Source organism: Oryzias latipes, chromosome 22 (assembly GCF_002234675.1).
Source record: "Oryzias latipes chromosome 22, ASM223467v1".
In the NCBI taxonomy this organism is placed as follows: domain Eukaryota; kingdom Metazoa; phylum Chordata; class Actinopteri; order Beloniformes; family Adrianichthyidae; genus Oryzias; species Oryzias latipes.
In genome coordinates this window covers 25308585-25335304 of record NC_019880.2, presented here as the reverse complement: position 1 = coordinate 25335304, position 26720 = coordinate 25308585, and the positions used below count along the sequence as shown (strand labels likewise).

At 40.6% G+C, this 26720-nt stretch overlaps 1 protein-coding gene across 2 annotated transcripts; it reads right to left on the bottom strand.

Annotated features, from left to right (window-relative positions):
• Window positions 1-187: 187 nt before the first annotated feature.
• Window positions 188-26322, bottom strand: LOC101166429 (RING finger protein 145-like). Of its 2 annotated transcripts, none has more exons than XM_011490783.3 (11): window positions 26059-26322; window positions 22521-22814; window positions 19426-19534; window positions 14826-14917; window positions 14117-14358; window positions 10879-11054; window positions 10665-10805; window positions 8282-8464; window positions 8040-8187; window positions 5398-5754; window positions 188-1026 (listed from the first exon to the last, which is right to left on the bottom strand). In XM_011490783.3, the coding sequence occupies exons 2-11, from the start codon at window positions 22687-22689 to the stop codon at window positions 418-420; spliced, it is 2226 nt and encodes a 741-aa protein (XP_011489085.1). In that variant the 5' UTR covers window positions 22690-22814; window positions 26059-26322; the 3' UTR covers window positions 188-417. The 2 variants fall into 2 exon arrangements, with proteins under 2 accessions (XP_011489085.1, XP_004082860.1); XM_004082812.4 differs by having other exon boundaries at window positions 22521-22770.
• Window positions 26323-26720: the final 398 nt, after the last annotated feature.

The following is a 26720-nucleotide window of genomic DNA, read 5'->3' as shown; positions in this document are numbered from 1 at the left end:
ATACAATTTCTACTGCATCATAAGAAAATTGTCAAACAAACAGAAAAATGTCACATTAATGGTGTGACGGAGGCTCCAAACCCCCAAACGTTATACTGTAGATCCAGACAGCTCCTCAGCATCAAATATGAAGAAAAGGTGAGTTTAAAAAGTCAATTTCAAGTATACGTCTTCTGAAAACAGCAAATTCTGCTTCATGTTTCAGGATTTTATTCTTTATTTACAGCTGCGAAACCAGCTCAAGGTTCCGACCCACAGCAGTTTTGTCTGGAGTGAAGAACATTCACTGACACTTCTGATAAAACTAGGTTTGAACCCCGCCCTCCTGTGGAGAGTCGCCGTTTCGCACCCCTGCAGGCACTGATACAGGGCTTCTGCTGCAGCCTCTGTGGGTTCTGCTGACTGGAGATTCTCCGACTATCTGACGTCAGAGTGCACTCCAGAGGGGAGGTCCAGCTGATTTATGGTGGTAGGGTCCTCCTGTGCTGGATCTGAGCTGCAGCATGAACCGGGCGCCCCCTCACACCTGGAGGGGATAGCATGACTGTTTCTAAGGCCAGACGGTTGGGTGTCACATCGCTCCAGGGCTCGGTCCCCAGCTTCAGATGGAGGAGTGGGAGGAAAGTCTGTTCTGGTCACCCCACCCTGAGTGAGCACGTCAGGAAGAGAGGTGTGACCTGGAGGATCATGGGAGGATGAAGGAATTGGCTCAGCAAACCCACAAAAGTCTCCGACTGATTGGAAGCAAAGTCCTGGAGCATCTTCTCCGTGTGTTTCAGCAGGATGCTCCTCCCCTTCGTCCTCCTGCTGATGCTCGGGGGGATTGGCAGGGACCTCCTCTGCTGGGGTCTCATTAGTCACGGGGCTATCGGAGTTCTGTTCTGATTCTGTGTCTCTCTGAGGAGAAGGTGCAGGTTGGACGGGTTGATGACACATGGGGCACGTTTCCTGCACATAAAGCCACTTTCGGAGGCAATTCCCATGGAAGAAATGACCACAAGATGTGACCACAGCAGAGCTCATGTCCTGGGAAGAGACAGAGGTTTGACATGAGGGTCCGCGGGCCAGAATCTGCCTGTTGATACCTAAGAAACAAAAACTTCCTTCCACTGTTAGATAAATCGTTATAGAAGCTTTAAGTTCCACTCGGATCATCTATTGATCTCTTGTAAAAGCGTTCCCTGTGGTCTTTTAATTATGATGATGCTGTTTTTAGTCAAAAAAAAACTTGTGTGTTTCTCTAGAACATCATTTCTGCAGAGTTCATTAGAAATTCACCTCTGAGTTTTGGGCAGGACTGTTGGCGCAAAGCAACCCCACCCCCCTTCCCCGCACCATTAGCTGAGAGCTCTCTGTTTACATGCTCTCTTGCTAGCTTACAGTCGCTCACACCTCCAACATTACCAGTGCAACAAAAATGGTAAGCAAGATGGGATGTATTTTCACTAAGGACACAGTGGGCATGTGGATTGAGAAATCATCAGAAATTCTATTTTAGGCTCTGTAAGAATAACATGCATGCTGTGGCAAGTCAACTTAATTACCAAACACATGCCTTCCATCAGAAAAATGCCACAAGAACATGTTAACATCATTTTCATCGGAGTGGGTCTTTAATAAAAATCCAAATAAACAAGATTTTCCAGCTTTTCTTATTAAGTTCCTTTCTTATTCATAACTTATTTCAACTGCTATGAATCTGTGTCTTTAATATAACATCACACAACTATTTCCTTAACTTATTTACCAACTTATTTATGGCTTAGTAGCTCTATGTTTTCAAAACGTATTTCTGGATTGTCGTGTATCAAGTCTGCCCACCAATACATGGTAAATGTTGTTTACATATTTGCCACTTTAATGCTTATACAGAAGGCCCAAAGCTCTCTCCAGCCACAGTCCCATTCAACACTGGCGCCAACCTATAACCACCAGGAGCAACGTGGGCAAGGCGGGAACCAAACCTGTGATATTCCAATCAGAAGTTGACCGCTCTACTTCTGCACCACGGCACCCATAATACATCACTTATCCTATAATGCCTTAGTCACATGCACTTTTTTTTTTATTTTTTGGATGCATCTTAAAGGGAGCGCAGGTTTGTCCTTGAGGCTCGAACGGCCACCTTAAGGGACATCACGAAAATGGAACGTACCATTGTCGTTTGTCTGGTAAATGTATCATGAATTATTTGTAAGAATAATGTATATTCCAAACAGTTATGACTTACAGATGACGCCGTCATATAGTGCCATTACGCCACACTGTAGTCCAATTTTTTTCAACCTTTTTTGAACCACGGCACGCTTTGACCTTGACAAAAATCCCACGGCACACCAGCATCCCAAAATGTAAAAAAAAAGGAGAAACTCATAGTCTGAATTGATCTACAGTCCCTCTGCAATCTCACATACATTTTTGTGATAATTGTAGCAGAACAAGCTGAAAGTTCCAGTTAGAAGATTTAAAAACTGTTTGATGTGTGTTCGTTGTGGTTTCAAGACGTTTAACAAGGACGACTCATTGTGCGCTGAGACGCTGTCACTTTAACCCAATGCATCATGGGAGATGTAGTGCGAACAACGCAGACAAACTGGCGTCTCTAAGCTTCATTGTTTTGTTCACCTGTTCCACGGTCTGACTCCGGATTCTGTGGAAAGCTACACCGCTAAAGACGAGTTTTAGCTGGTATTTTTGGTGGAACTGAGAGACTTTACGAGCAGAATGAGAACAAGGAAGTGAAGACTTTAATCACTTCTGATTGGTCAGACTGATGACACGTGATTAGGCCTCCAAGAGTGATTGGTGGAGATGGTTAAAGGGGCGGGACCTTTCCTAATGCAGCTGAAGCTACGGCTAAATCGCGGTACCGTCATTCTTATCAAAATGTCTTTAATAGAATCAAATAAACACAAAGAAAAAAATATTTTATGATCTTTCATATTTCTAACTACTCAGTGTTTTATCAGGGCCTGTTTGGATGCTGATGTCCTGGAGATGGGAAATGTTTTTAGATCAGTGAATGAGGGCAATTTCCTACGGCACACCTGACCATCTCCCACGGCACACTAGTTGAAAAACACTGCTCTAGTCGTTAGCAAGGTGCTGGCTCCCTACTGACCAGACGCAGATGCTGCATGCACAGAATGTGCCTGTAGGATGTCCACACAAACTACACGCTATCTATTTCCTCATTTCTAACAGTCAGGCTGCAGTAAAAGACCACTTACACAGTGCACAGGTTTCAGGGGTTAAATACACACACGCACGCACGCACAAAGTATACATACACACACACACACATACATACATAAACACAGTGGTGGACATAATTGTTGATACCTCTCAGTTAAAGACAGAAAGTCCACAATGCTCACTGAAATGACTTGAAACGTTCAAAAGTAACAATAAATTAAAATTTATTGAAAGTTAAATAATCAAACTCAGCCATTACATTTGAGTTGTTGATTAACAGAATTATTTAAAACAAACTAATGAAATAAGGCTGGATAAAAATGATGGTACCCATAACTTAATATTTTGTTGCACAACCTTTTGAGGCAATCACTGCAATGAAACTGTTTCTGTGTTTGTCAATGAGCCTTCTGCACCTGTCCACAGGTATTTTGGCTCACTCCTCATGAGCAAACTGCTCCAGTTGTCTCAGGTTTGATGGGTGTCTTCTCCAAATGGCATGTTTCAGCTCCTTCCACTGATGTTCAATGGGATTCAGATCTGGGCTCATAGAAGGCCACTTCAGAATAGTCCAATGCTTTTCTCTGAGCCATTCTTGGGGGTTTCTGGCTGTGTGTTCTGGATCTTTGTCCTGTTGGAAGACCCATGACCCAAGACTGAGACCAAGCTTTCTGACACTAGGCAGCACATTTCTACCCAGAATGCCTTTATCATCTGGAGATTTCATTTTACCTTGCACAACTTCAAGACACCCTGTGGCAGATGCAGCAAAGCAGCCCCAAAACAGAACTGAGCCTCCTCCATGTTTCACAGTAGGGACAGTGTTCTTTTGGTTGGATGCTTCATTTTTGAGTCTAGGAACATAGAGCTGATGTGCCTTACCAAAAAGCTCCAGTTTTGTCTCATCTGTCCAAAGGACATTTTCCCAGAAGCATTGTGGCTTGTCAACATGCATTTTTCCAAATTCCAGTCTGGCTTTTTGATGATTTCCTTTCAACAGTGGTGTCCTCCTTGGTCGTCTCCCATGAAGTCCACTCTGGCTCAAACAACCACGAATGGTGCGATCTGACACTGATGTACCTTGATCTAGGAGTTCTCCTTTAATGTCTTTGGAGGTTGTTCTGGGCTCTTTGGATACAGTTCCAACTATCCGTCTCCTCCATTTGTCATCAATTTTCCTCTTCCGGCCACGTCCAGGGAGGTTGGCTACTGTCCCGTGGGTCTTCAACTTCTGAATAATATGTGCCACTGTGGGCACAGGAACTTCAAGCTGCTTAGAGATGGTTTTACAGTCTTTACCTTTACAATTTTTGTCTATAAATTTGTTTCTAATGTCCTGGGACAATTCCCTCCTTGGCTTTCTGTTGTCCATGTTGAGTGTGGTTCACACCTTCTCACCAAACAGCAACGTGACTATTTGTCTCCCTTTTAATAGGCAGACTGACTGATTATGGATTTGAAAACAGCTGTGATGTCAATTAAAGGACATACCTGAGTTCATCATGACCCCCTGGGTAATTAGTTCTCAGTCTTTTATGGAGGTACCATCATTTTTGTCCAGCCTTATTTCATTAGTTTTTTTTTTTAAATAATTCTGTTAATCAACAACTCAAAAGTAATGGCTAAGTTTGATTATTTAACTTTCAATAAATTTTAATTTATTGTTACTTTCATTTCAGTGAGCATTGTGGACTTTCTTTCTTTAACTGAAGGGTGCCAACAATTTTGTCCACCACTGTATATATGGGTGTGTTCACTACAACCTGTCGCTCGCAGCAAGCCTGTAGAAAAAAAAAGAGCATAAATATTTCCTCTAAGGGGTCACAGAGCAGTCCATGACTTTGCTATTTCACCTGCATGCCCTGTACAGAGTTGACCATTTTTCCCTGGCAGACAGCTCGTCTCCACCCGTAAGAACAGTTGTGACTAAGGCCCAACTATAACAAATGATTTTTACTGAAAAATATTCCACTAAACATGCGTTCTAAAAGTATGTTAGGAAGAAATGTGTAACAAACTAAAGAGAGTCAATAGATTGGTAGTTTCTGCTGGGATTTTATGGGTAAAAACTTCATTTCAAGATATTTTGAAATGAAAACACTACAAAGGAAGTGATTATTAGGTCTGCTTTTACTTTTGAAATGAAACATGGAAGTGAAACTTCCTTTGGTGTCTCAGGTGAACAGCTGTCGTGTGACTGACCTGAAAGCAGATGGAGCAGACGTCGTCATGCTGCTGCAGCTGCTGCTCCGAGGCTGCAGGAAGAGAGCTGATCTTCTTGGCTGCTGCCCGCCTGAGCAGGAAGCTCCTCCATCCAGACTGAGCTCTCAGCCACACGTTAAAATACGAGTGGATGATGATGACAGACGCCCCCATCCAGCTCCACTCCCCAAACAGAGACTCCCAGGTTCCGTAAGCAACCACGCTGAGCGCCACCAGAAACTCCAACACCCGGCTGACAGCGTGAACCCAGTAGATCACCTCATCCAGGCTCTCAATTGGGTCGCTGCGGAACAGCTCCACCATGAAGAGCAGATAGATCAGCATGGTTCCTGTCACCTGTAGAGATGAAGGTCACAGTTGGTTTTTCCTCTAGCATGTAAGCCTGGAAATGTTCATGACGTAGACGAGGAACCGGCACAAACAACGTTGTCAACCTGCAGAGACAGTGGTCATGAGGACAAATGGATCAAACATCTAAAACCATTGAGGACAGCCGAGGTCACTGCTGACAGCCTTAAAGCCAGCCCGAACCAACCCAAGTAGAGGAACCAGTGCAACCCAGAGGACGGTGGAGAGCCATCTGAATTGGGCAAGGTTCACGGCAGGTCAGAGGAGGAAAATACAGACTCAGTGTTGGTGGGAGAACTGAACCACCTCCTTTCAGACACCAAGGCTCCAACCTACACCCACCTGCTCGCTCTAACTATAAGAGAACGGATTGGAAGAATCCTGAACACTGTACTAAAGGCCTGTACCAACCAACTGTCAACTGACCGACCTGACCAGGTTCTACAACACCTCTTCAAGACAGGCAAGGTAAGTGATTCACAGTGCTTTCCAGAAAGAGACACATCAGGAGAACAAAGGCAAATCACAACCAGAACAGTACAGTCACAATTAAAACATTAAAATCAGAAATCCAAGTTAAAAACCACTTTAAAACAAGGAGTGTAGTCAAAAAACCTTCAGCTGTCATGTGAATCTAACTACAACAGTTTCTATTCTGGACTTGAAAATGGTCAGAGTGGAAGTTTGTCCAACACAATGATTCTATCTGAGAACTAGACTGAGTGACTCCTCCCCCCTGACGTTCCAAACAGGAAGTACCCGGTGGGTCCAAGAAGCCAAAGTCCCATAGACTCCACAGAGAAATAAACAGCTGTTCCTCAGTCATTCTCTTGGTCAGAATAATCATTCTTGATCTGATGCATTTTTAAATTTTTTTTGATCATCCTCATTTTTTTCATGACATTTTCTCTTTAGTTCCAGTTATACAAGTTATAAACTGACCAATCAGATGCCTCAACAAAGGTATGTGGTCTCACGTCCGACAGTCACATTTGATTGACAGATTTCATGTAGTTCACTTTCAGGTGGTAGGGGTGCAGACTTCCAACAAGCTCACTCCTAATTGGTGAGAGTGGTTGCCATAGAAACGTTGACTTTAACCAATCACAGCTTACTGACGATGTTTTGCTCCAATATGGTGGTGTCTGCATCCTGAAAAAATTGCGACTGAATTGACTTCAATTGGCTGGTCCCGGAAGTAAACCATTTTGTATGGATGACGTCACACTCACTCCGTCCAGTTCTCATATACAGTCGGGGGGTACACCCCCAGGATAACCTGAAACAAATCCCTCAGAAGCAGGATGTGGGAGTCCATCACTCTGCTGGCAGGAGCTCAGACAGCAGAACCCCAGCCCAGGCCCAGCCCCCAAGGCCCAACACAAGATCCCCCATGCTGAAAGACCCCACCCACCATCGCCCGCCATCAGCGTGCATGTACTAAAAGGTCTAACTAATATTTTTGAGTCTGTCGTTTATAATAAAGGGCTTTATTATTTATTTAAAGTTAAGGGAGCTTGTTACAATAATTCCATAATGTCTCAAAGTTAAGTCATGGCATCTGGACTTAAAATGTTCTTTCTTGATACATTTCACTAATCTTCCCAGTGGCTCCACCCGTTTGATGAGGAGTGAAACTTTTCAAGGCTAAAAAAGTCCAGATGCCATGACTCAACTTCAAGACGTCACCAGGATCAAAGAGAACTTTCCTCAACGTCAATCAGGGATAGTGAGCCCTATTTGAGTTGTTGTATTCCAAAAGCGTATTTAGTTAGTAAAAACCTTGTTCCCTGCTATATTCTGGTTTAGCTTTAGCAGCCTCGCTATTCTGCGGATTTCCCCCCCCCCAATTTTGCATGCTTGTCTTTTTTTTTACAGCACATGTGTTCTGCATCCTGATTGGCTGTTGACATTTTGAAATTAATCTCCTCTGTGCTCCTGTATGAACACATTCAGCGTGACAATCTTTGATTGCATAAGATCTTGGTTTCCTTTTTTAGAAGTGAACTCATTTTTTCAATGAAGAGTTTAAACAAAAGAGAAAATGTTGAAAATGTTCAAGAAAAGTGGATGGGAAGTCTTAAAGCCATAAAAATAAAGATGAATTATTTCCAGATTTCACCAATTGCAGTAATCACAGTTGTCACTCATTAATCTCAGCTGCGATTAATGAGTGACAACTGTGATTACTTTATTGGTCTAAAGCATAATGTTTGCTCAGATCATTATTTCCTGTTCACTGACATTCCAACTGTGGACTCCGCCCTCCTTACCTGCAGTGATGTGAGCATGCAGCTGGACACTAGAATCAGAAGCCAGAAGTCCATGTGGAAGAACTGGGATATTCTATAAGCCATGAACACTGGAAAAACCAGCAGAAAAAGACACAGACTGAGGCCTCTGATGTGTTTCCACACACTCCTGGAAGCACAGAAAACACAAAAAATGGAATAAATCAAAAATGGCAATGCCCTCCTCCTCCAAAATAAACAAATTCTCCCACTGCTGCGGTCACCTGTTTCTGGAGGCGCCCAGCGCCAGGATGATGGGGTCGGTTATTTCAATCATTGACTGTAGAGTGGACGTGGTCACAATGAAGAGGATGATGCAGAGGAGGAAGGTGCGCTGCAGAGCCTGCATGTCCAACAGGCCGGTCTGAAGAGCGAGTAGCAGCAGAGTCACGCCTTCTGTCACGCCCCTGACAAACCACCAGGAAAAACAAAAAAGACTGGTTAAAAGGGGGAAAAAAATCCTGTTTAACAAACGACATCTTAAGGTAAAAAAAATAATGAATCAATAAAACCATCTTTGAAAAAAATTATTACAGTTTTTATTAACAAAACATATTGAAGGGCCTATATCATGCAAAATCAACTTTTTAGTGCATCATAATGTTAACTCCTCTTAAAACCAATGCCATTCATGCATCTCTGAAGGATTGCTCTAAAAACCTGCTCTCTGTGCACCAGTCACCCCCAAACCATGAAAACAAGTGGGTTCTCACATTGTGATGTCACAAAGTGAGAACCACCCCACCCAGGAAGAGTCTGTGCTGCCAGCCCCGCCCCCAGGCTTACACAAAAACACACACACTTTCGCTAGCTAGCAGTAATCGGCAAAAACGCTTTCCTTTTCTATGCACAATATGCACATCCATCTTTGTAAAAGTTTGGATGTTGTTTGTTTTCGTGGGAGAAACGCAGACACTGCTGAGGCCGACTCTAGGTTGACGTCATGAAAAGGGCGACACCCACAAGGAGCAAAAGGCGGGGCCTCAGAGATCAAGTCGCCTGGGCTGGAAAATGAACTGTGAAAATAACTAATGTTTCATAAGAAAATCGTTCTTTAGTGTGCCAAAGGTAATATTTGATCACATTTATGAATATTTTTTACCCTGAAGGGTTGAAGAAAAGCACGATATTGGCCCGTTAACAAACAATTACAGATTTTTATGATTATACAGAAGCACCTTAAGAAATAATAAACATTAGAAAATCACTCATTTACTCATTACATGAGTGCAAATCATTTTGGATGTTTTCTTAAAAACAAATCTGTCTTTAGTCACTTCAGAGAATCTCCATCATAAAGATGACGGCTTTCATTGTTTGCTCATGCCATCCAGACTTCTTTGGACCTTTCACACATCAGAAAAGTCGAGCTGCAGATTCAAGCCTGTTCTCCCCGTGAAGTCCTTCCTAAGGAAACCATTTTCTAAACCTCTATTTTGTAGCAGCTTTTTCCTGTCACAAACACAGAACCTCACAGGCTCACAGGTTGTGAGCTGAGATGAGTCAGAAATGAAACGACTGAAAAATTGATTTAAAAACAAATAACGATTATGATAAAAAGCCACAGTAATAATTTATATTACAGAAACAAATGTCAAAAAATTACTAAATGCTTAAAAATACAAATAAAGTTCACAAATAATGACCATCAAATACAAAGAAAAAATCAGCCTATTTTATTGACTAAAACTAAATGATTGAAAAACTGGAAGGAGCCTGAATTTGATTCTGATTAGAGTGTAGTCATGGTTGTAAGGAAGAAAAGGTTTGGTTTTGTGCCTCTCGTCTTCGCATCCTGCTGGATGAACTGAAGTCAAACAGGAAGTAGAACCTCAATAGCTTGTTTGAAACTGAGCTTTTACCCAGCATTTACCCTAATGTTCAAACCTTTGCTTTTAACTTTTACATGATCATGAGTTTTAGTTTGGTGTCATACAATTTTTTATTTAATTGAATTATGACTCTCTTTTTATTTACCTTTGAATATTTTGTGTTATTTGCAGCTATATTTCAGCACTGTATTTATATATTTTATTCATTTAGAGACTTACTTAAATGAAAAATGTGTTTCTGGTGTTTTTAACATGTTCTTCTAGCATTTCCTTTCATACATATATCTATAAGAAAAACTAAGATACAAACTGAATTTCTCAGTTTTTTAAATTTTGGTGAATTTTTAGCAGACAAAAAATTAATCCTTTGATCTTTTGTAAAAATGCTCCCATTGACTTTTTACAGAATAGAATAGAAAGGAATAGCAGCAACTCACTTGTGCAAAGAATGCAAAAAACAGCATATGTACAAAAAGTAATTAAAAGTCTGAAAAGCAACAAGTAAAACAGTAAAAATAAGGCTTGGGCGTATTTTTTGTGATTGAAGCAAAGTTGAAGTGAAAGAGCTGAATGCCTGCAGAAGTGTTTAAAGTCTGATGGATCTTTGTAGCTGAGAGTTTGCTGAAGTTCTCAGGAAGAAACGGGTTTCTAGTGAGCAAAACACACAAGCAGGGATCTCCTGAAGGAGCTCAGTGTCTCAATGCCAGAATGGTGGAAACTGATGAAACCAGGATGGAGTTCAGAGAGTAAAGGACCACAGGTGACGGCCTCTCACCTGTGCATGACGTTCTCATTCTGAACGGCTGCAAATCCTCCCAGGTAGAACTTGCACAGGTTGAGCAGACCAAGAGCCAGGTAGGACACGACGAAGGTCAGACCCAAAAGAGAGTAGGGCGTGGCGCAACACTCTGACACACTGCACAGAGAGGCAGCACATTATCAGACAGGACGGAGCCAGAGTGAAGGAGAAGAAGAACGGGAAGTGCCACCTTGTCAGCAGGAGGAAGATGATCCCTGATTGGGGGGCAGAGGTCTCGACAGACAGAACATCTGAGCACAGCTGGACCGTGAACAGAACACACCAGAAGAGAGAGAAGAGTGCTGGGACGGCATACTGGTTCCACAGGGAGATTCCCACAGCCAGGAACCTGTAGATTTCAGTGAGCTGGGGCAGAAAACAACATTTTTTCACCAACCATGACAGAGCAGCATATGACGTTCACAGTGGACTGTCACTGCCCCATATCCCTTGTGGGGTCCAGATGACCCCTGAGGTGTTCTCCCTACCATGACAAAGGTGGAGACGATTTCCTGTAATCCATGGACACCAGTGAAGATCACAAATCATTGAAGAAAAAAGGTTCAGAGCACTGTCTAGTGCAGGGGTGTCAAACTCATTTTGGTTCGGGGGCCAAATTCAGCCCGTCTGATCTCAAGTGGGCCGGATTAGTAACGTAAAAGCAAAATAACAGCATTATTTGACATCTGACACTGAAGCAATCCCGATAATAAACTCAAAAGGAGCTACAGAAAAAAACGAAACACCTTACCTTGAATGTAAATGTCCAAACCATTAAAAATTAAACTAAATTAAACCTGCTAACATTTTGAACATAAGAATTTATCCTCCCTTTCTCTCCTTAAACTTCACACGACCGTCAATATCAGGATTCAAATCCTGTGCAGAAACACATTTACTGTCATTCAACTGTGCAAAACACAATGAAATTTCCAAGAATGTTTTCCTGGTTTCTGCCTGAATTTTGTGATAACACCTGCCTTCTTCCTGACCTTTGATAGGGCGCCATGTGATGACCAGACTGACATCACATGACCAGTTCACTCCAACATTGTCCAGCACAGTAACTAGAGAGCTGACTATTTTATCAGCTGCTGTTGTCCATCAACTCAAGAAACTCAGCTGTGACGGTCTTTTTAACATCTTTAATAAATATGCACAGCTGTATATATCTGTGATGTTGGTGATTTCAAAAATAGCAACCGAAAATGCAATAAAAGACTGGATTCCTTCAGTTCAGTCCAAGTCTCCTCAGAAATGTTGGATCTGGAATCGCAATCCCTGACAGACTCATGTTGGCAAAGGTCGACTGCTTTTTGGGGCACAAGTTCACCTCTGAAAAAGGTTTGGATGTTTGCACCAACGTGTTTACAATAAGGTAGCTGTCACTGCTCCATCACTGATGTCAATGCTGCAGTGAATGCAAATGGTTGTTTTTTCAGTCCAGCTAATAGTTGGTAATGCTTCTCTTTTCTTAACTGCAAATGGTGAAACTTTTCTTTATGGTGAGTCTCATAGTGGTGCTGAAAGTTGTATTCTTTGAACACTGCAGCCTGTTGATGACATATCAAGCATGGGAGTTTTGCATTCAGCTTTGTACACACACAAAAAAACAACAATTTTTCCTGGAAAGCTCTTGACTCTTCACTTTTTGACAACATTTTGGTCATTATTGTGTCAATACTGATCATCCTTATGGCAAGATAACAGCGGTGAGGCTCACAGGGAACCAAAGTGCATCTTACCCAGACGCAGAGCTGTTAGGTTTCGCTTTTGGCACGTGCAGAGATATGCTTTTTCAGCTGCTTTGCTTTTCCTTTGCTCCCCCTAGTGGCGGAATTGCGCATTTCGGTTATTTCTTTAAAAAAATCATAACTCGCCACAGGAATGGACTAGAAACTTGCTTTCTTTTTTAAACATACTTATGATTTTTACTCTTCATGTGTGAGCCGGACTTAACCACCTGGCGGCCCGGATACGGCCCGCGGGCCGTATGTTTGACACCCCTGGTCTAGTGGGTCTAGATGACCCAAATTCCAACATAACGTTATGTTGGAAGTACATGGGCACAAGGCATAGTAGCGCATGTACTCATAGTTGGAAGAGGCTTGGTGTAAAATGTCAAAGCGGAGCAAATCTTGTGAATCTTGCTCCAGGATTTTTCTTTCACAGTTCTACTCTGATATATGAAAGACTTGGTGTCTTATAGTTCCAGTCCGACACAAAGCGCAATGATTAATTTCTCCTTCATGATCAATTTTCAAATGGTTGGCATTTCCATGGAATAAAGAGAACCATCCAACATCACTATCCAATCAGACTCCCTGATTGATCAAAGTTCAACCTGGTTTAACCTTCAATGTGGGTTTGATGACCGAGTATTTTTTTATATAGAGTCCAAAAACTTGAGCAGCGACAGATAGTTTTCAACACGGGAACCCAAAAACAACTACCTGAAGTGACGTCATGAAAATGGAACCTACCATTGTCGTCTGTGCAGTAAATGCATCACGAAGTATTGATAATACAAGTTGCACACAACTATGACGTACAGGTGATGCTGTGATTCGGTGTCCTGACACCACACTCTAGTGGTTAGTAAGGTGTGCGTACAGGCTCCTTACTGACCAGGGTGTGCAGGTATATGCTGTAGACGCCCGTAGGCTGTCCACACAAACAACACTCTCTGATTGTCTCATTTCTAACATTCAGGATGCACGCATGGAGGAGGCATTTATCACATGAACAGCGCCAACGGCTCCTTGTGCAGTCCACTAGATTTGGGGGGGTTGAAAGATGAAAAATCTGTACGACATGCCTGCGTCTCACCTACTTCACCCTTATGTGTCTTTTAAGTGATGGCTATGATTGATCGCCCGTAAAAAAAAAAAAGACAGGTTTGCCCATTCCCAGCCGGAATCCACCTGTATGGGCAGTGTTGACTAATGGCTAAAGACGCAGAAGTTTGTTACAGATGTGCTGATGAGGGCACATCTGTAACAAGCTTGTGTTTAGGAAGTTTCCGTTCTGGGTAATGTCATTTGGTTTGGTGGCGACCAAACTTATGGATGAAATACTTCTGAAATGATTTCAAAAGCTAAGAAGGACTTTTAGAATAAAGCAATATCCAGGGGGAAAGCCAGTTTAGCTTCAAGTTAACTGAAGTTTGGTCTCACGAAGTCAGTCTTTAGTCAGTCTGTCCAGAGGATAGAAGCAGAGCGTGCCGACTCAGGATCTTTGTGTTTGCTGCTAGTAAGTCACCAAAGTACTAGAGTGTGCTTTTTCTGTACCCTCACTTTCAATTTTCTCTTCAAAAGGAAGGGACAAAGACACAAGCAGGTAAACATCCGTTCAGCTGTTTTTCTTGGCTTTCCCAAGTCCACCCACTAGTCAGGAAAGAAGCCAGAGTTGGTTATAAACATGATTACCTCAAACTGAGTCAGCTCAGAGAAGGCTGCTCTCGCCAGGCGATACGGCACAAAGAGGTTTGAGAGGAGGAAGACCGCCACCCCCGCAGCCGTCAGCCCCAAAGACAGGGAGCTGATGGTCAGGAGGGTGGGGTGGGGCGGAGACCAGAGCCGAACCAGCAGGGGGAGCACGTGAGCGGAGAACAACCACACCTTCCTGGTCTTCATGAGGAAAGCGCACAGCGTGCTGAGGATGATCTGACCTGAGCAAAGAGTGACAGTGAAGAGAAGTCGTGATTATGGGATGTTTAACTACTTTTAAGAAGAACATAACACCATAAAACTTTAGGTAGAAAAAAAGTTGTATTTCCTACTTTTGTCCCTTTTAAGGAAACTTCAGTGACTTTGAGCTAAATGACTGAGCTGTCTGTCCTGCTCAGACCTAAACACCTTTCCAAAGCAGGCTTAGCTTCACAGACCCTGGTTAGTTCCCCTTTACAGTTATTCATGCGGACTAATGTGACTCTACAACAAGAAAACAACCCAGCATGTGAAATATCTGCAGGACATTCTGAGATTGTTATTGTCTGCTTTGATGAGTGAAACTCCACGGTAATCCAGGCATGTCATGCATTAAAATCTGAGGTAATAATAATAAGGTAAAGAGGTACTTTCATATGACAGGAAGCAGGGATCTGGATTGGATTGCAGCGTGGAGGGTGACTCTTACTCGTCATGGCAGAGACAAATCTGTTGAAGGCTGAAGCATTCAGGTGAGCTGCAGCGTGGTAACCGTAAACTAGCTCCTCGCGGATGTAATCCCTGAAAGAACAAGAACACACGCACAGTATTCAATCTGTGGTCAGAAGAGATGATCAGTTTCCAATCAGAGTGTTTCACTAACAAGTTGGCTTTTTAGGAAGTTGAGTTTTAGTGTGGGGAAGGATACCCTTAGGAAGTCCCACTCCAATTGTCTTTTGATCTTTTCAATATGTCATGTTTAGCCCAAACCAAAAAACCTGTGGCGCATAAGGATCTATTTGTCTACAAGTGATAATGCATCAGAATAGAGCAGAGCAGGGAGCTTGTGGCCCGCCCAGCATATTTCTACCTCACAAATAAGATCTTTTACGAATGAATTTCTTTTTCGTCTGCTCCTGATTCACAACAATTTAAATAATAAATAGTCATAAATGCAAATTTTGACCTTAATTTTCTCTATACATGTATTCCATCATCAAAAAATGCTACAAAAACACATTAACAACACCAAAAACACCATTTTCATCAGAGTGGGTCTTTGAGTCACAACTACATGCCAAAATATGTGTGTCGTACTGTATACAGGTATGCAACTCAATGCACATTTGTAAAATGTCTGAATGCAGCAATCAGACTCTTTCTAACAAAGAACCATCTTTGCCGATTTGTCTTTTCAGTCAGGTGGATATCATGGAGTCCCTTCAGCTGTTTGTTGTTGTTTGTTTTTGAGCAGCAGAATCTGTCAGGTCAAAGTGCGGATCATTTGTATGTATGTGTGTATATTGTGTATATATGTGTTTATACTGACTCCATAGTTTTGTTTCTGTTCTTGTACTGCTGCCGCAATAAGGAAATTTCCTCATCGTGGGACTAATAAAGGAATATCTTATCTTATATCTTATTTCTTTTCTATAATAAAAGCTAAAAAAATGATAAAGACTCCCCTTTTTATGTTTTCTTTTAACAAAAATATAAAACAAAACAAAACAGAAAACAGCTGCAAATCTAATATTCTTTTATTTTGAAAAACTCTTTTTCCATGGCAGAGCTCTGTCTAAGAATGCTTTTAGCTCTCAAGAAAAACCTGTCGGTCAACAATTTCAATTATTCACAAAAATCAAATTGCAAATAGACTGATTTAGTTTTAAGCTGCTGATGTGGTTTTCAAAATAAAAGACGTGTGTAGTAGCATCAAACCAGAGTGAGAGGTCCGTTGGGAGTGAACACGTTTTTGTGGTTTAAATGCAGAGTTGTTTGTGCTGCTGACAGAGAGGCTTAATGACTGAAGCTCTCCGCTGCATCAGCACATGCACACTTACATGCACACTCAACGTGCACGCAGTACTGTGCTCTTGACCTTTAGTTGCTCAATCGTCTCTAGCTCACCTGGATGTTTAAGTACATCTCTGACATGTTAGCACCGTATGAACCATCTGGGCCTCTAGAGACCTCAGGGACCGGCCTCCTGCAGGGGCCCAGAGTCAGGACTAAGCAAGTGGAATCAGCGTTTCAGTCTTATGCAGTTAAAAGCTGCAACAGTCTCCCTGAGGTTGTGAGAAAGGCCCCTACGGTGTTATGGTTCATATCTAGACTCAAAACATTCCTGTTTAGCCGTATAGATAACTGAAGGGTCCTTATTGACACCTCTTTTCATGTTCTTTTCTCTTTCCTTTCTTTTAAAGTAAATGTAGTATTGATTATGTAGGTTTTTAATATTTGCACTGTTATGTGTCATGATTTTAATGCATTTTCCTGTTTTGTGAAGCACTTTGAATTACTTTGTGTATGAATTGTGCTTTACAAATAAACTTGCCTTGCCTTGGATATAAAATAAATGTTCTCAAAACTCAAATTTTAAAATTCAACTATGTCTTAATTGATTAGAAACAACTTTAAATTCAACTGGAATATGAAAAGTATAAAATATCTAGCTGTGGAAATAACAATAAACTTTCAAAATATAAACATTAAAAATTATTCAGGAGTACAAGAAAAGACACAAAAAGACATTAAAAATGGTCAACAATGTCATTAGATTTCAGCTGTAGAATTGAAATAGTAAAAATGAACATTTTGCCCCGGTTTTTATTTTTATTTCAAGCTCTACCAGCACAGGTCTCTAACATGCAATTTACAATGTGGGACAAGACAATAACCAGATTCATATGGGACATTAAAAGATCCAGATTAAAATAAAGCACCCTCCAGCTTCCAAAGAGTAAATGAGGTGTGGCACTAAAGCTGAGAGAATACTATATCACTTCATAGCTACGATACTAAAGCTGTTGGTGTAATCCCTGTTATACTGGAAAATGGAAAATTAGAGAATGCAAAACTTTACCAGACCCCATTCAAAACACTATTAGAGAGAAAGAGTTATATGAAACAAAGAAAAGGCATCAAGATCCCATAACAAATTATACCCTAACTATATGGTTCAAACTACTGCAAAAATACAAAATCTCAGATAATGCATAAAAAAATAAAAAAATAAAATGGGTAGCATATGATTTATTATGATTTATTTAAGCCAATAGAATCTGATCAAACGTATAAATATTGTACTACAAAAGGAATGCTTGTTAGAAAAGAAGGCAGACGGCTGAAGAGTTTTGAGAACTTGGCTAAACAATTTCACCTTGAAAAATGGGATTGTTTTAGATATTTATAAATGAGAAACTATTATAAGACAGCAATACACAGTGGCTCTTCTGGGGATGAGGGTGGGATTGTTCAAACAATAATAAAGGCGTATAAAGACAACGATACTAAAGTGATTAGTACACTTTATAAATCTTTAACGGAGCATGACAAAAACACAACGTTAAAAGTAAAAGAACACTGGGAAAAAGAATTAAACATAAAGATTACTGAATAGGATGGGTTAGACAGACACCACCATACCACCACTGGATCTCGATCATGGAGAGAGTTTGCCTAGAACAGGGGTCGGGAACTTATGGCTCACAAACCAAATATGGCTCTTTTGATGGTCACATGTGGCTCGCAGACAAATCTTTAATTATACTTTTTTTTTTTTTTTCAGTAGACAGGTTCTTCTCGGGTGCGATGCGATGCCAGGGGGGGCGCGCAGTGGTAGCGGTGCTTGGAGAAAAAATATCTGCACCACTATCAATTAACTATCATCTATTACTTCACAGAGTTTATAACATCCTAAAACCTGCGAAGCTCCGTCCTTGCAACTGCGCGCTCCCGTCTCTGACAAAGAGCGCGCAGTAGCAGCCGCATGTGTGAGGAAGAAAGGGGGGATTTGTGGGCACGGGCAGCAAGGTGAATCGAGCAGGGATTGTCAAAACTTAAAACACGCTGCTGTCACTCCCTGCAGCGTGAGAGTATGTGTTTGGCTCCACGTCTGCATGTGAGCAGTCTTTCTCACATCTACAGAACATTCATACTAACCTACAATCACGTTTAAAGTCTAGACCATCAGCAAAACCATGCAGCACCAGAAGTCGTAATAATGGTAAGAAATACTCACAATTGATTAGCAACAGCATAACAATGTTGTTCAAAAGAATCCACAGATTTATTGTACTTGAAAAGTGTTGAAATTACATCAAATGCACACATTCACTTGTATATTTAGTTTTAAACATATTGTTGCGGACTGAATTGGACTGGATGGCTGTTGTTGGGTCGCGTTCTAAATTCTGGAGTTCATTGAACGCATCAAGCAGAGATGCTGTTTGGCTCTCGGTTCTGTCACTCAGCCTGTTGTTAGGTTGTTTGGACCAATTGGGTTCAGCCATGGGCCGAATAAGGGAAATAGGAGGGCTGATGCAGCAGAATAAGAAGCGCTGGGTGAAGCGCTCTCAGCGAGAGAGATTCAGGAGTTGCTGAATTAATTGTACGGCGTTTGTTGCGGTCTGCAGTAACCAGAATAAAGAACCCTAAAATAGGTTAAGTCTCCGTGCCTCAGTGTGGGAAAGGGACACTACATTATTGTATGGCTCTTTCGAAATTACATTTAAAAATATGTGGCATTTATGGCTCTCTCGGCCAAAAAGGTTCCCAACCCCTGGCCTAGAAGAACCTCACAAGATTTTTCACAAGGCCTAAACTGAAGAATAAACATTTAAAAACATATCAGAGCTGCTGGCATGAATGTGGAGAAGTAAATGTAGACCATTCTCATGTATTTTGGAAGTCCAGTCACTTCAGTGAGCATCGTGGACTTTCTTTCTTTAACTGAGGGGTACCAACAATTTTGTCCACCACTGTGTGTGTGTGTGTGTGTATGTATATATATATATATATATATATATATATATATATATATATATAATCAGTATTTTATTCCATAAATTTTGATTCGCTGACGGATTTTTCAGAAATATATAAATATTTTTTAGTTATTTATCTTTGCTTGCCTGCGATCTACCCTCATGTCCTTGAAGATCGACCGGTCGATCGAGATTGACTTAATGAGCACCTCTAATCTCCAATCTAATCTTTACCAATCCGTGCTAATTCCAGGTTAAATCTGTCCTGAAGAACACATGCAGATGTCTCAAAAGTGTTTATAAAGCAGAAACACACAAACTCACTTGGAAATTTGATGCCCCATGTAGAGGAGAAGGCCGACCAGGACGTGGAGGTAGAGCGTCACAAGATGTCTCAAAGGCAAAACTAAAACCACCAAGTTTAGGAAATGACCTGAAAGACAAAAAGACTCCCTTCTGTCACGGATGTGCACCCACACAAATCAAAGGATTCACATCAGAGTCACACAAAAGCAGGAAAAGAGCAACATTTTCACAAAGTTTAAAAAACATGGAACAGTTTTAAGACAAGCAGAAAAAGATTTTAATCCATTGAAACAAATAAAAAAACTGCTGCAGAAGAAACACCCAAAACTGAGACGATCTGACATCTTTGGAGGCTTCTAGAAGGTTCAGGAAGACAACTCATGCAGGTGAGACCCGCCCCCCAAATCTAGGTCAACATTTGTTAATGTTCTAGTTTTACATTTTAAATTAAAGGATGGTGTTACATTTAATTAAATGTAAGACTTGATGTCACTAGCATCATTATTTTTAGAGATTTAATGCTGTATCCAAAGTTTATTGTCATCTTGATTCAGATTCCACATATGTTATATTTATGTCCTGCAGTAGTCCTGGGCTGCAAGGACTTTTTTTTCTTTCTTTAGGCACCTTTGAGGAAAAACTTTACCCCATCACATACTCGAAAACTCAGCAAAATTGGCCACCAGGTTAAGTCTACAACTGCAATTGAAGTTTTGTTGCCGTTTGACCTCAAAAGAGGCAGTCACCTCGAGGTTTCCAAAAAAACAAAAATATCACCTTTAGATCCAGCTATAAATTCGGATGAAAACAAGGAAAAGATAAAATAAAATAAAAGGAAGTCACAGAACTACAAACAAATGAATGAAAAAAGCCAAAGGTAACATTTAAGAGTATTTCCCTATTCAATTTTTGCTCTATATCACAGATAGGCTGTCTTTCTTTTTTGTCCTAGTTGCTGCTTTTCAACCATCGGTTTGTCCAATAATTCCAAGTCTATGAGACCCATGCACTAACGAATATGAGGAATATTAGGGCTGCACGATATGAGGAAAACTTGCGAAATTAGTGATCATTATTGCGCTGACGAAATGACTTGCGATACATGAATAAATAGCAAAACAACCAAAAACATCATTACCATTTTACTGCAACAGCCTAATTTAGATAAGAGTTAACCCTAGTCTACAAAGGAGGCGAAAATCTAACATAGAACAGCTCCATCCAATTGGTGAACAACTTGAGGGCGTACATCTAATTGATCAAATGCATTAAGGAATTTATTTGATTCGTTAAGTACTTCAAGCTGGCATAATTGATTAATTATTAATTCATTTATTGTTTTAGCATATTTAAGGTTACCATTTATTGCAATTTTTGCTGTCTTTTGCAATATGCATATTGCACGGCTTAATATCGCTATTGCGATAATTTGCCATATATTGTGCAGGCCTAAAGTATGTCCACATCTGGTAAATCGCAGTATTTACAATGGAATTGAATTTTCTGACTAAGGTAAACAGCAGATGGATTGAAGATGTTTTTCCTAAAAGAAACTTGTAGAAATTTGAATTCCAGACAAAATTAATGTTTCTATTTTGGGGCCTAAAGCCCTCAAAATTCTCTTAAAGTCCCGTTCCAATCATCTTTTCTTTCTTTTATTGTAAAAGCCTTCACAGGAGGCCTTTAATTATGATGATGCTGTTTTAGAAAAAAAATGTTTTCTAGGACATAGTTTCTGCAGAGCGGCAGGTCATTAGAAATTCACCTCAGAGTTGTGGGCAGAGCAAGCCCGACCCCCATCCCCTCCCTGTTGCTGGGAGCAGGGAGCGTGTGGCCCGTCCAGCGTATTTTCTACGTCACAAATAACATATCTTTCAAACAGCATTTTTTCATCTGCAACTGATTCACAGTTATTTGAATAAAGAAATACTCAAAAATGCAATGTAAAGCATAATTTTCTTTATATTTGTCCTCCATTACCAGAAAAATGCCACAATGGCATGTTAAGAAACACCCAAAACATAATTTTCATCAGAGTGGGTCTTTATAGCCACTTTATTAGGTCCACTTTGCAAGTACCGGGTCCTTGGTGGCAGAGATTCAACAAGTTACTGGAAACATTCCTCAGAGTTTGGTCCAGATTGACATGACAGCATCACAGTTGCTACAGATTTGTCGGCTGTACATCCTTGATGCCAATCTCCCATTCCAAAGGTGATCTAATGGGTATAGATTTTGTGACTGGAGGCCATTTGAGTCCAGTGAACTCATTGTCATGTTCTAGAAACCAGTATGAGATGATTCCACCTTTATGACATGGTACCTTATCCCGCTGGACGTAAAGGGGTGGACATGGTAATCAACAATACTCAGATAGGCTGTGCTGTTGGATCCATCCTCAGTTGGTACTAAAATGTGCTAAGAAAATATCCCCCACACCGTTACACCACCAGCAGCAGCCTGAACCGTTGATACAAGACAGGATGGATCCAGGCTTTCATGTTGTTGACTGCAAATTCTGACCCGATCATCTAAATGTAGAAGCAGAAATGGAGACTCATCAGACCAGACAAAGTCTATTCAATTTTCTACTGTCCAGTTTGGTGAGTCTGCCCATAGAACTGCCGCTCATTGGATATTTCCTCTCATTTGGACCATTCTCTTTAAACCCTAGAGATGGTTGTGGGTGAAAATCCCAGTAGATCAGCAGTTTCTGAAACACTCAGGCCAGCCCATCTGCCACCAACAACCATGCCACGTTCAAAGTCACTTCAATCACATGTATTCTCCATTCTGATACTTTGTTTGAACTGCACCAGATCGTTTTGGTCATTTCTACATGCCTAAATGAAGTGAGTTGGTGTCATGTGATTGATTAAAAATGTGCATTAATGAAATCTGGACAGGTGTATCTAATGGAATGTGGAATGTGTGTGTGTGTGTGTGTATATATATATATATATATATATATATATATATATATATATATATATATATATATATATATATATATATATATATATATATATATATCAAATACCAGGATTGAAGCAATGGTTAGTAGTTTTGAGAGAAAATAAAATTAAAAGCTAAATAATTCAGTGCACACTCACCTAGATAATAGATGTTCCAGATGACGTATTTGTATTTGAAGAGCATGTTGTCGTTTTTGGCTTTCAGGTGCTCTGTCAGACCTTCAACATCACATCTATACAGTAAGTCCAGTACCAACATGCTGGGCACCCTCAGGGCGATGTTGGCCAGCTCCTCCAGACGACTCATGATGTTTGAAGAAGCTTCAGGGTCACATATTGGCCGACACAAACACTTTCTTTTCTACAGCTGCAACCACACTGCCGTCAACTACACCCACACGAAAGAAAATGGCTTCAAGTAGCAAACATTTTCTGGAGACAGAACAAAAAACAAGGTATTTTTTGTATAGTACAATACAGTACAGTACATCTCGTCTTTGCTGTAACAATTATTCCTGGCTATAAATGTATTTCACCTTTGTGAATAAAGACACATTTGCGAGAAACATGCATCTCTTAAAAAAAAAAAACATACTGTAAGAAAGGAAATGTTTGATCAACTAGCATACGAGATCAACTAGCATACATGATCAACTAGCATCCGTGATCAACAAGCGTATGTAATGTGCAACCTTGAACATGCCCAATCTTGTCTGATGTCGAAAGCTAACCAGTTGCCCACTGGTCAGTACTTGGAAATGAGACTACGTGGGACAAACAAATACTCTAAGGTTGTATTCAGACTGGGACATTTCTTTATTTTGAATGGAGTCCGCTTACGGTAATTTGTTTCTGATCGAATCCTGAACCTTGCGTTTGGTTTGTATTCAGACTGGCATCAAGCGCCCATTCTGTTACGGACCAAAGCTTGTAAACAAAACCACATGACTAAAGATCTCTTCGGTCATTGGCCAGGAACTACAAGGGCGGGTCAAAACAACAACAGAAAAACGGAAATGCTGTGATTTCAAATTCTTATCAGGACAGTTAACTTATTAAAGCTTTATATTTTGATTACCAGTTTTGGACGTAGAGAACTACACTTGTTTCTTTGGTATGGTGGAGGCATGCTGCAAGGCGGTTACTGACAAGGAGACGTGCCGTAGCTGCAGTTATGAGAGGACGTCAGGTATGAAGGTGAGCAGCAATATGTGTCACGTTAAAATTTGTTTTAATGAGCCGGCATTTATCCAATCATATTTAAGTGAGTTACTGTGTCTCATCGCTCTGGTGTTATGGCATTGTTTTTAATAGAATTCTGTTAAAGGAATTACAATGTAGCCTTTCGGATGTCGTCACAGCAGCGTAAGAAATGTTTTCAGCTGAGTTAAAAGAAGAATTTTAACAAATTAACAGCTGAACTTTTTTCTGTTTGATAACACACAATTGTTGCTTTATATTTGTCCGAGGCTCATGTGCTCCTACATTCCTACACTGTTTAGGTCAGCTACGGTGGCTGTTTTGGTTCAGTTGTTCCACTCCGAGGACAGATTGTATTCAGACTGAGGAATCTCAGAGTAAACCGAAGCTCAATCTGATTGGTAACTAACCAAAACCACATCCAAAAATGGGTCCTAGAGTGGTTCCTGGTCCCAGACCAGGTTTCGCTTGGGTGTCTTCAGACTGAAAATTAGTTCCGGATTAAACAAATCTGTTTCACTTAAAGTGGACAAATGTGTCCAGTCTGAATACACCCTAAGGCAGGGGTGTCAAACTCATTTTCACTGAGGGCCACATCAGCATAGTGGCTGTCCTCAAAGGGCCAGATATAACTTATACATGTAACTAAATGTAATGAAAAATAAATGTAACTGCTCCTTAATGTTAAGTAACTCGTTATTTATTTACTATAACTTTTTAAAGTGACAATTGCAGTTGCACAGAAAAAATGTTTGCTTGTTCCTCTAACATAAATCCTTTTAAATTAGATTCTGTCAGGTTATATGGACAGTGTTTAAGTCCCAATGTATAGTTGCCCAATCCAATATTTGAAGACCAATTCCCCCTAGATATAAATAATTACACACCAATTTTTTATTAATAACTTTTATGCTCTCGCGGGCCACATAAAATGACATGGAGGGCCACATTTGGCCCGCGGGCCCCGAGTTTGAAACATGTGCCCTAAGTAGGCCTGCACAATATACCGCAAATTTATCGTTATCGCGACATTAAGCTGTGCAATATGCATACCGCGAAACTCGCAATAAATGGTTACCTTAAATGTGCTAAAACAAACTCATGGCAGCTTGAAATATTGAACAAATGAAATAAATCCCTTTATGCATTTAACCAATCGGAAGGACCCGTTTACGTTGTTGATCAATTAGATGAGCCCTTTCATGTTTGCCTCCTACGTTGACGAGGGTCATTTGGAGTATAATTTTTAAACTGTTGCAGTGAAATGGAAACGATGTTTTTGGTTGTTTTGCTATTTGTTTATATACCGCAAATTATATCGTTATCGCAATATTAATCACCAATATCGCATATCGCGAGTTTTCCTCATATCGTGCAGCCTAGCCCTAAGGTATTAAAGCTACATGGGGGCACAGTTCGTGCGGGCAAATGCAGAGGGTCATCAAAGATGGCATCTCCCATAAAGCCAAATCACTTGCAATTTGTAAGGGAATTCTCTCTGGTGCCCCCTAACAGGCGTAACCAAAATAAAAAAAAAACACAAAAAAAACGACCTGCTTGTAAAGCCTTAGTTACATGCATCTGTTAGTTACATGCATCTGTCCAGGCCCGTAGATGGTTGTAGAGAGGAGCAGCTACATTTTAAGGGGATCGCAGATGTGTCTTGAAGCTCCCTTGAGGTACGACCACCTCAAGGGGGCGTGTGGTAAGCGTATCGTGAAATATCTGTACGGTTATGATGCTGTCATACGTTGCTCTTACACCACACTCTAGTTGTTGGTAAAGTCAGAGTAGTGGTTCCTTGCTGACAATGCGTAAATGCTGTAGCATGTCCACACAAAATGCACTTTGATTGTCTGTTTTCCTAAATTCTAACAGTCGGGGTGCAGGTATTACTTGAACCGTACTAATGGGACCCTTGCACAGTAAATTTGCTTCAACTTCCAATTTTCTGCGTTACTTGTAACTATCAGTCATCAGACAGGTTATGGTTTAATTGTTGAAGTCAGGGAGCCTTTGTGATGCATCTTCTCTGCTATAATCTTTACCAACTGCAGACGAGCAGCACAGCATGAACCTGGCACCACCACATCTTTAAGGACAAGGCAAGTGTTTGATGATCACACCAGAGTGAAAGCAGTCTGTCATGCATAGAACTTTTCATGGAACTTTAGCAGTCCCAGCAATGTTAGTTTTTGTGACATAAGTTAAAGCTGCAAAGCAAATTGTTAGCGCGCCTATATTTTTAGTTCTCAACTCCATAACTATGTTGCCATCTCAGCTGTTAACTTATCTCTAGACTAAGTTGTCATCAACATTACATTAAACTTAGTACTAAACGAAGCTGTTATATCAGTAGTATATAAAATAATCGCCTCTATTATTTAAAAAGTTGTGAATGAACTCAGTTGCTAGCTAAGACGTTAACTCGGCTTTTAACTTGCATATAGAAGTTGTTTAAATCATGTTCACTCACCTCCTCCAGACTTCCGGTTAGCAGTCATTAGCTCGTTGCTGCTGCAGCAGGTTAGCAGTCGGGGTTTCAGTTTCTCCCGCTCTTCGAGTGTTTCCGGTTAACAAACTCCCGCTAATAAAATGTTTTTAGGGATTTTCTTCTCGAAAAGCGAAGCACTGACATAAAATTTTAACCATTTTAACAAAAGAAAGCGACTTCAAACGCACTGTTTTGACTCCAGAAGCTGACGTGATCACTTCCGGTCCATACGTCATGTCACAGTCGACCAATCAGATTAGTTTATTTCGAATCTCAAATAAAGTCAAATTTCCGGCTGATTCCTTGTTTGTTTTAGTTAGTTTTTCATGAGGTGGAAATGTACATTTGATCTTTCGCATGAAAAAAATCTGCTTATTGTGTAAAATTATTCAACAGATGTATTATCAGGTAAATAAAATAAAAGTCAGATCTTTAGGCTTCCATGCAGATGCTCCCTGTTTAGAAGAATATTCATAGAAAAAGTGTGTTTTAGCACAAAACTCTTATCTATATTTTATTTTTTCCATAAGTTCACCTTGTTTCCCTGTTTAAATCTCATCCATTCCTCTGCACAATTGCTGCCTCCAAAAAATAAAACACAACTAAATTACTTCATATACAGTGTCTGCAATTTAATTTGATAT